The sequence below is a fragment of the Bombina bombina genome, chromosome 9, assembly GCF_027579735.1.
Source record: "Bombina bombina isolate aBomBom1 chromosome 9, aBomBom1.pri, whole genome shotgun sequence".
In the NCBI taxonomy this organism is placed as follows: Eukaryota; Metazoa; Chordata; class Amphibia; order Anura; family Bombinatoridae; genus Bombina; species Bombina bombina.
This window is the reverse complement of record NC_069507.1, coordinates 9,616,097-9,628,596: the sequence shown is the minus strand read 5'-3', so window position 1 is coordinate 9,628,596 and position 12,500 is coordinate 9,616,097. Positions and strand designations below refer to the sequence as shown.

Below are 12,500 nucleotides of genomic sequence, written 5' to 3'. Positions count from 1 at the left end.
ATATATAGTATAATACAACACATACACTAGTAACTATATATTGTATAATACAACACATACACTAGTAACTATATATTGTATAATAAAACACATACACTAGTAACTATATATTGTATAATAAAACACATACACTAGTAACTAATATATTGTATAATAAAAGACATACACTAGTAACTAATATATTGTATAATAAAACACATACACTAGTAACTAATATATTTTACAATAAAACACATACACTAGTAACTAATATATTGTATAATAAAACACATACACTAGTAACTAATATATTGTATAATAAAGCACATACACTAGTAACTATATATTGTATAATAAAACACATACACTAATAACTATATATTGTATAATACAACACATACACCAGTAACTAATATATTGTATAATAAAACACATACACTAGTAACTAATATATTGTATAATAAAGCACATACACTAGTAACTAATATATTGTATAATAAAACACATACACTAGTAACTAATATATTGTATAATACAACACATACACCAGTAACTAATATATTGTATAATAAAACACATACACTAGTAACTAATATATTGTATAATAAAACACATACAATAGTAACTATATATTGTATAATAAAACACATACACTAGTAACTAATATATTGTATAATAAAACACATACACTAGTAACTAATATATTGTATAATACGACACATACACTAGTAACTATATATTGTATAATAAAGCACATACACTAGTAACTATATATTGTATAATAAAGCACATACACTAGTAACTAATATATTGTATAATAAAGCACATACACTAGTAACTAATATATTGTATAATAAAACACATACACTAGTAACTAATATATTGTACAATAAAACACATACACTAGTAACTATATATTGTATAATAAAACACATACACTAGTAACTAATATATTGTATAATAAAACACATACACTAGTAACTAATCTATTGTATAATAAAACACTTACACTAGTAACTAATATATTGTATAATAAAACACATACACTAGTAACTAATATATTGTATAATAAAACACATACACTAGTAACTAATATATTGTATAATACGACACATACACCAGTAACTAATATATTGTATAATAAAACACGTACACTAGTAACTAATATATTGTATAATAAAACACATACACTAGTAACTAATATATTGTATAATACGACACATACACTAGTAACTATATATTGTATAATAAAGCACATACACTAGTAACTAATATATTGTATAATAAAGCACATACACTAGTAACTAATATATTGTATAATAAAACACATACACTAGTAACTAATATATTGTACAATAAAACACATACACTAGTAACTATATATTGTATAATAAAACACATACACTAGTAACTAATATATTGTATAATACGACACATACACTAGTAACTAATATATTGTATAATAAAACACATACACTAGTAACTAATATATTGTATAATAAAACACATACACTAGTAACTAATATATTGTATAATAAAACACATACACTAGTAACTAATATATTGTATAATAAAACACATACACTAGTAACTAATATATTGTATAATACGACACATACACTAGTAACTATATATTGTATAATAAAGCACATACACTAGTAACTATATATTGTATAATAAAGCACATACACTAGTAACTATATATTGTATAATAAAACACATACACTAGTAACTAATATATTGTATAATAAAACACATACACTAGTAACTAATATATTGTATAATAAAGCACATACACTAGTAACTATATATTGTATAATAAAACACATACACCAGTAACTAATATATTGTATAATAAAGCACATACACTAGTAACTATATATTGTATAATAAAGCACATACACTAGTAACTATATATTGTATAATAAAGCACATACACTAGTAACTAATATATTGTATAATAAAACACATACACTAGTAACTAATATATTGTATAATAAAACACATACACTAGTAACTAATATATTGTATAATACGACACATACACCAGTAACTAATATATTGTATAATAAAACACATACACTAGTAACTAATATATTGTATAATAAAACACATACACTAGTAACTATATATTGTATAATAAAACACATACACCAGTAACTAATATATTGTATAATAAAGCACATACACTAGTAACTAATATATTGTATAATAAAACACATATACTAGTAACTAATATATTGTATAATACAACACATACACCAGTAACTAATATATTGTATAATAAAACACATACACTAGTAACTAATATATTGTATAATAAAACACATACACTAGTAACTATATATTGTATAATAAAACACATACACTAGTAACTAATATATTGTATAATAAAACACATACACTAGTAACTAATATATTGTATAATACGACACATACACCAGTAACTAATATATTGTATAATAAAACACATACACTAGTAACTAATATATTGTATAATAAAACACATACACTAGTAACTATATATTGTATAATAAAACACATACACCAGTAACTAATATATTGTATAATAAAGCACATACACTAGTAACTAATATATTGTATAATAAAACACATACACTAGTAACTAATATATTGTATAATAAAACACATACACTAGTAACTAATATATTGTATAATACAACACATACACCAGTAACTAATATATTGTATAATAAACACATACACTAGTAACTAATATATTGTATAATAAAACACATACACTAGTAACTATATATTGTATAATAAAACACATACACTAGTAACTAATATATTGTATAATAAAACACATACACTAGTAACTAATATATTGTATAATACGACACATACACTAGTAACTATATATTGTATAATAAAGCACATACACTAGTAACTATATATTGTATAATAAAGCACATACACTAGTAACTAATATATTGTATAATAAAGCACATACACTAGTAACTAATATATTGTATAATAAAACACATACACTAGTAACTAATATATTGTATAATAAAGCACATACACTAGTAACTAATATATTGTATAATAAAACACATACACTAGTAACTAATATATTGTATAATAAAAGACATACACTAGTAACTAATATATTGTATAATAAAACACATACACTAGTAACTAATATATTGTATAATAAAGCACATACACTAGTAACTAAATATTGTATAAAAAAACACATACATTAGTAACTAATATATAGCATAATATATAGTATAATAAAACACAATACACTAGTAACTATATATTGTACAATAAAACACATACACTAGTAACTATATATTGTATAATAAAACACATACATTAGTAACTAATATATTGTATAATAAAACACAATACACTAGTAACTATATATTGTATAATAAAACAACATACACTAGTAATTATATATTGTACAATAAAACACATACACTAGTAACTATATATTGTATAATAAAACACATACACCAGTAACTAATATATTGCATAATAAAACACATACACTAGTAACTAATATATTGTATAATAAAACACATACGCTAGTAACTAATATATTGCATAATAAAACACATACGCTAATAACTATATATTGTATAATAAGACACATACACTAGTAACTAATATATTGTGTAATAAAACACATACACCAGTAACTAATATATTGTATAATAAAACACATACACCAGTAACTATATATTGTATAATAAAACACATACTCTAGTAACTATATATTGTATAATAAAACACATACACTAGTAACTATATATTGTATAATAAAAGACATACACTAGTAACTATATATAGTATAATAAAACACATACACTAGTAACTAATATATTGCATAATAAAACACATACACTAATAACTAATATATTGTATAATAAAACACATACACTAGTAACTAATATATTGTATAATAAAACACATACACTAGTAACTATATATTGTATAATAAAACACATACACCAGTAACTAATATATTGTATAATAAGACACATACACTAGTAACTAATATATTGTATAATAAAACACATACACTAGTAACTAATATATTGTATAATAAAACACATACACTAGTAACTAATATATTGTACAATAAAACACATACACTAGTAACTAATATATTGTATAATAAAACACATACACCAGTAACTATATATTGTATAATAAAACAGATACACTAGTAACTATATATTGTATAATAAAACACATACACTAGTAACTAATATATTGTATAATAAAACACATACACCAGTAACTATATATTGTATAATAAAACACATACACTAGTAACTATATATTGTATAATAAAACACATACACTAGTAACTATATATTGTATAATAAAAGACATACACTAGTAACTATATATAGTATAATAAAACACATACACTAGTAACTAATATATTGTATAATAAAACACATACACTAGTAACTAATATATTGTATAATAAAACACATACACTAGTAACTAATATATTGTATAATAAAAGACATACACTAGTAACTAATATATTGTATAATAAAACACATACACTAGTAACTAATATATTGTATAATAAAACACATACACTAGTAACTAATATATTGTACAATAAAACACATACACTAGTAACTAATATATTGCATAATAAAACACATACACTAGTAACTAATATATTGTATAATACGACACATACACTAGTAACTATATATTGTATAATAAAGCACATACACTAATAACTATATATTGTATAATAAAACACATACATTAGTTACTAATATATTGTATAATAAAACACATACATTAGTAACTAATATATAGTATAATATATTGTATAATAAAACACAATACACTAGTAACTATATATTGTATAATAAAACAACATACACTAGTAACTATATATTGTATAATAAAACACATACACTAGTAACTATATATTGTATAATAAAACACATACACTAGTAACTATATATTGTATAATAAAACACATACACTAGTAACTATATATTGTATAATAAAACAACATACACTAGTAACTATATATTGTATAATAAAACAACATACACTAGTAACTATATATTGTATAATACAACACATACACTAGTAACTATATATTGTATAATACAACACATACACTAGTAACTATATATTGTATAATAAAACACATACACTAGTAACTATATATTGTATAATAAAACACATACACTAGTAACTATATATTGTATAATAAAAGACATACACTAGTAACTATATATAGTATAATAAAACACATACACTAGTAACTAATATATTGTATAATAAAACACATACACTAGTAACTAATATATTGGATAATAAAACACATACACTAGTAACTAATATATTGTATAATAAAAGACATACACTAGTAACTAATATATTGTATAATAAAAGACATACACTAGTAACTAATATATTGTATAATAAAACACATACACTAGTAACTAATATATTGTACAATAAAACACATACACTAGTAACTAATATATTGCATAATAAAACACATACATTAGTTACTAATATATTGTATAATAAAACACATACATTAGTAACTAATATATAGTATAATATATTGTATAATAAAACACAATACACTAGTAACTATATATTGTATAATAAAACAACATATACTAGTAACTATATATTGTATAATAAAACACATACACCAGTAACTAATATATTGCATAATACAACATACACTTGTAACCATATATTGTTTAATACAACACATACACTTTTAACTATATATAGTATAATAAAACACATACACTAGTAACTAATATAGTAGGTAGCTCTGGGAGTGAGTCAGTAGGTAGCTCTGGGAGTGAGTCAGTTAGCTCTGGGAGTGAGTCTGTAGATAGCTCTGGGAGTGAGTCTGTAGATAGCTCTGGGAGTGAGTCTGTAGATAGCTCTGGGAGTGAGTCTGTAGATAGCTCTGGGAGTGAGTCTGTAGATAGCTCTGGGAGTGAGTCTGTAGATAGCTCTGGGAGTGGGTCTGTAGATAGCTCTGGGAGTGGGTCTGTAGATAGCTCTGGGAGTGAGTCTGTAGATAGCTCTGGGAGTGAGTCTGTAGATAGCTCTGGGAGTGAGTCTGTAGATAGCTCTGGGAGTGAGTCTGTAGATAGCTCTGGGAGTGAGTCTGTAGATAGCTCTGGGAGTGAGTCTGTAGATAGCTCTGGGAGTGAGTCTGTAGATAGCTCTGGGAGTGAGTCTGTAGATAGCTCTGGGAGTGAGTCTGTAGATAGCTCTGGGAGTGAGTCTGTAGATAGCTCTGGGAGTGAGTCTGTAGATAGCTCTGGGAGTGAGTCTGTAGATAGCTCTGGGAGTGAGTCTGTAGATAGCTCTGGGAGTGAGTCTGTAGATAGCTCTGGGAGTGAGTCAGTAGGTAGCTCTGGGAGTGAGCCAGTTGGTGGCCGTGCACTCACCCCACAGACCAGTGAGTCACAGCACCGCAAGTGCAATCAATAAACAGTAGTTACGTTTCATTCAGGGCATCATCTTGTTGTTTAATGCTGCTTTTTATGGAGAAATATAACTCTACCTGTTAGAGTCTGCCTTGCCTATAGTCCCCCGGCCCAATGTGCCCCTTTATTCCCCATTGACTAGTATGTGCTTAAAGGGGCAATTATGGTATTATCCTAAATGATTGTAGAAAAAAAGGTAATTTTTTTTTAAATGTTTCATTTTTCTTGTCTCTGATTTGGAAACATTGGCTTTTTGTGACTTTGGAGGTTGGTTCTAGCAGATAAATCATTGATCAGTGCTGAATGTTTTCTGCATTACAGGGGTGATATCTTCTGTACCATCAACTCTCTGTATTTACAGTTTTGTGATATGTATCAAGTTGCTCACACACCCGGATTTACTAGAATAAAGAGGATGTGATCAGTTGGTGAAGGTTACTACTGTAATAAATCACTGTGTACACACACTTATCATCTACTGGATCTTTCTGCTCAATGAATGTTTTACTGTAGCATCCTCTGTTAACCCTTCACTAGTTCATTTGCTTCTTCCTGTTTTTGTTTCCTAAGCAGACGGACCTAGAGAAAGAGCTGTGTCACTACGAGTATGAGTTAGCAGCAGATATAGAGCGGATGGACAAGGCTTATAAAGTGCCCGACAAAAGGGTAATCACATTTATACATTCACAACTGGAGATTTAGTAAAAGCTCAATAATATTCCCTGTTTTTCAGTCTCAATAATAATTCCTCTGCACCATGGTACTGAAAGGTATGCAGTAACCCAGCCTATGTGCACCATTGTACTGAAGGGTATACAGTAACCCTGCCTATGTGCACCATGGTACTGAAGGGTATGCAGTAACCCAGCCTATGTGCACCATGGTACTGAAGGGTATGCAGTAACCCTGCCTATGGGCACCATGGTACTGAAGGGTATGCAGTAACCCTACCTATGTGCATCATGGTACTGAACGGTATGCAGTAACCCTGCCTATGTGCACCATGGTACTGAAGGGTATACAATAACCCTACCTATGTGCACCATGGTACTGAAGGGTATGCAATAACCCTACCTATGTGCACCATGGTACTGAAGGATATGCAGTAACCCTGCCTATGTGCACCATGGTACTGAAGGGTATGCAATAACACTGCCTATGTGCACCATGGTACTGAAGGGTATGCAGTAACCCTACCTATGTGCACCATGGTACTGAAGGGTATGCAATAACCCTACCTATGTGCACCATGGTACTGAAGGATATGCAGTAACCCTGCCTATGTGCACCATGGTACTGAAGGGTATGCAGTAACCCTGCCTATGTGCACCATGGTACTGAAGGGTATGCAGTAACCCTACCTATGTGCACCATGGTACTGAAGGGTATACAATAACCCTACCTATGTGCACCATGGTACTGAAGGGTATGCAGTAACCCTGCCTATTTGCACCATGGTACTGAAGGGTATGCAGTAACCCTGCCTATGTGCACCATGGTACTGAAGGGTATACAGTAACCCTGCCTATTTGCACCATGGTACTGAAGGGTATACAGTAACCCTGCCTATGTGCACCATGGTACTGAAGGGTATGCAGTAACCCTGCCTATGGGCACCATGGTACTGAAGGGTATGCAGTAACCCTGCCTATGTGCACCATGGTACTGAAGGGTATGCAGTAACCCTGCCTATGTGCACCATGGTACTGAAGGGTATACAGTAACCCTGCCTATGTGCACCATGGTACTGAAGGGTATGCAATAACCCTGCCTATGTGCACCATGGTACTGAAGGGTATACAGTAACCCTGCCTATGGGCACCATGGTACTGAAGGGTATGCAGTAACCCTGCCTATGTGCACCATGGTACTGAAGGGTATGCAGTAACCCTGCCTATGTGCACCATGGTACTGAAGGGTATACAATAACCCTACCTATGTGCACCATGGTACTGAAGGGTATGCAATAACCCTGCCTATGGGCACCATGGTACTGAAGGGTATGCAGTAACCCTACCTATGTGCACCATGGTACTGAAGGGTATGCAATAACCCTACCTATGTGCACCATGGTACTGAAGGGTATGCAATAACACTGCCTATGTGCACCATGGTACTGAAGGGTATGCAATAACCCTGCCTATGTGCACCATGGTACTGAAGGGTATGCAATAACCCTGCCTATGTGCACCATGGTACTGAAGGGTATGCAATAGCCCTACCTATGTGCACCATGGTACTGAAGGGTATGCAATAACCCTACCTATGTGCACCATGGTACTGAAGGGTATGCAGTAACCCTGCCTATGTGCACCATGGTACTGAAGGGTATGCAGTAACCCTGCCTATGTGCACCATGGTACTGAAGGGTATGCAATAACCCTGCCTATGTGCACCATGGTACTGAAGGGTATGCAGTAACCCTGCCTATGTGCACCATGGTACTGAAGGGTATGCAATAACCCTACCTATTTGCACCATGGTACTGAAGGGTATACAGTAACCCTGCCTATGTGCACCATGGTACTGAAGCGTATGCAGTAACCCAGCCTATGTGCACCATGGTACTGAAGGGTGTACAATAACCCTGCCTATGTGCACCATGGTACTGAAGGGTATGCAGTAACCCTGCCTATGTGCACCATGGTACTGAAGGGTATGCAATAACCCTGCCTATGTGCACCATGGTACTGAAGGGTATGCAATAACCCAGCCTATGTGCACCATGGTACTGAAGGGTATATATATACACAGTTTACAGTATATCCCTTAACCACATAAATATACAGTATACAGTAAATCACTTAACTATATATATATACACACACAGTATACAGTGTATCCCTTAACCCTATATATATATATCTATACATACACACACACAGTATACAATATATCCCTTAACCCTATATATATATACATATACACACAGTATACAGTGTATCCCTTAACCCTGTATGTGTATATATATATATATATATATATATATATATATATACACATACACAGTATACAGTGTATCCCTTAATCCTGTATATATATATATTCAAATGAGGAAGGCACTCACTGGGTTTAACATAGGGTATACTTTTTAATCCCTTAAAATGACTTTCAGAGTGATACCCCTGTTTTCAAACTGACAACAATAACCAAACATTAAACAAAACCTTAAATACGCACACTCACATTAAAGCGCTACCAACACCAAGTGAATTGCAGAGGGCACAGGGAACGCACGTAATCAGGCGGCGTCCGTATCCTAGCAACCAACTGTATACAAACAGCCTATTCACTAATCTAAGTTATAACCGGTGTATAAATAACAATACTGTAACTATATATAAGCAACTGGTCTAGTAATATTCTCTAGTAATTAAGACAAATGCTGAACAATATCAGAAAGGCACAAACGTAAATCAGGCTAAACGCGGTAAGAAGCTTAGGAACAGACTCTGTTAATATTGGCTGCGTATACCTCATAACGGGCCTAGACAATGAGGCCAATTTATCAAAGGTCTTGCGGATCAGGTCTGCCAGACCTCGCTGAATGCAGAGAGCAATACGCTCTCCGTATTCAGCATTGCACCAGCAGCTCTTGTGAACTGCTGGTGCAACGCCACCCCCTGCAGACTCGCGGCCAATCGGCCGCCAGCAGGGAGGTGTCAATAAACCCGATCATACTCGATTGGGTTGAATTGTTTCGATTCCTGTCCGACTGCTCAGATCTTTGTCTTTAGACCGCTGCTTCTTTCTGGCGAGCCTGCAGACTCGCCAGAAACACGGGCCCTCAAGCTCCATACAGAGCTTGATAAATGGGCCTCAATTACTCAAATGCCATTCACGGAGATACAGCCTATCGGAATGCAAAATTATCTCAAAACGCATGTAGTATTTAAACAAGAAATAAACAAAAAAACAACAAACAAACCAAAAAAACGGAAACCAAAAAATTTTAAAATAAATGAGCAACAATCAAGAAATAACAAAATAAACCAAAAAGAGAGACATAAACGTACAAGAAAAATACAAAATACATAAAAACTGCACAACATAATAAGAAAGGCAAACCGTAAACAAAACAAGAGAAAGTAAAGAAAGTAAAGTAAAATTAAAAATAATAAATAAAATAAAAACATAACACAAAGAGACAGATCCAACAGACTCACTCAGGGCAGAGCAAGAAAAACAATACCAAGGACGAGACAAAGACAGCACATCAGGTAGGCAACAAGAAGGTAACATTCCGATGCACTGATACTAACGTTCTTATTATATCCAGGGGCTCTATATTACAAGAAACTGTGCCATTCAAGTTTAGTGTTCAACCCTTTAAGGATTATGGTTTCCAATTAGAGGTCCATACTCTGCAAGAGTATTTTTTTCCTATCACCACCTCTACTCATCTCTGGTACATGGTTGATAATTGAATACCGTAGATCTGCCACATTGTGCCCTTGTTCTTGAAAATGCCTAGCCACCGGCTGGTTAGACTCCCCTTTCTTTATAGCTTGTCTTTTGGCACTACGGTGATTTGCCATTCTAATCTTCAGCTTGTCACAGGTTTTACCTGAATAGAACAGGCTACACGGGCAATGTAGCAAGTAATCTATAATGTAATGTAGGGAGTCGTACATGTAACCCTATGTTTAAGGAAGTACTTTTTATTATGCCTTGGGTGACTGAAGTATCTTCCAGTTGACATTCCATTACATGTGGTGCACCCGCTGCACTTATAGCAACCTGGTTTTAGTGTCTGCTTATTGATCCAGTTCTTGGAGTATCAGTATGCTGGATCCATCATCTGTAGGCTATCCTTCAAGGATTTCCCTTTCTTGTATCCAATTCGAGGTGCTTCCATGTCCTTAAAGGGTAGAGTCTCGTCACTCTGCAGGATCTCCCAGTTGCGTCTCATAATCAAATTAAACTTGTTCTTTTCAGCATTATATGTAGTAGTAAAAGTTAATCTCTTTTGGCTGTCACCGTCCTTCCTTGTTTCGCTACCAGTATCGATCCGTTCCATCTGCTCGTTTAGAACCTTCTTCTTATAGCCTCTTTCACTGAAGCATTGTTGCATTTCATTCAATTGAGTTCTGGCATTATCTTCTCTTGTGTTGTTCCTCTTGACATGCACAATTTGGGACTTAGGGAGAGCTTTTTTCAACACCGGGGGATGACAGCTCGAGGCTTCCAATAGGGAATTTTTATCCGTAGGTTTCTTATACAAGGTCGTCTGTAGTGTATTATCTCTGATCTGATCTTCAAATCCAAGAATTCGATTTCATCTTTATTCCAATTCATATTGAACTTAAGGGATTGATGAAGCTGATTCAGCTCTTCAAACCATTCCTGCAATGCTGTTGGACTCCCTCTCCAGATGATGAAAAGGTCGTCAATAAATCTCCTGTATATTATCACCTTCGGGTTCTGGAAGATATGCTCATTATATTGTTCAAATTCATCCATAAACAGGTTCGCATAGGATGGGGCCATATTTGACCCCATCGTGGTCCCTGTTAGCTGCAGAAAATATTTCTTCCCAAACCGAAAGAAATTCATCCTTAAAGGGACACTGAACCCAGTTTTTTTTTATGGGATTCAGATAGAGCATGACATTTTAAGCAACTTTCTAATTTACTCCATTTATCAATTTTTCTTCATTCTCTTGCTATCCTAATTTTAAAAGCAGGAATGTAAATCTTAGCAGCCAGTCCATTTTAGGTTCAGCACCATAGATAGCGCTTGCTTATTGGCAGTTTACATTTACCCACCAATAAGCAAGCATAACCCAGGTTCTAAACCAAAAATGGGCCGACTCCTATGCATCACATTCCTGCTTTTTAAATAAATATAGCAAGAGAACAAAGAAAAATTGATAATAGGAGTAAATCAGAAAGTTGCTTAAAATTGCATGTTCTATCTGAATCATGAAATAAACATTTGGGTTTAGTGTCCCTTTAAACAGCACTCCAAAAGGACCATAATCCTTAAAGGGTTGAACACTAAACTTGAATGGCACAGTTTCTTGTAATATAGAGC

At 32.5% G+C, this 12,500-nt stretch overlaps 1 protein-coding gene across 1 annotated transcript in view; it reads left to right on the top strand.

The window, feature by feature from the left end:
• Positions 1 to 12,500, top strand: part of SORBS1 (sorbin and SH3 domain containing 1) — a gene marked incomplete in the record, with an annotated part of 400,431 nt that overhangs the window by 285,046 nt on the left and 102,885 nt on the right. Inside the window, 1 exon segment of the mRNA XM_053691869.1 lies at positions 7,035 to 7,130. Within this exon segment, the coding sequence (XP_053547844.1) occupies positions 7,035 to 7,130 (96 nt within the window).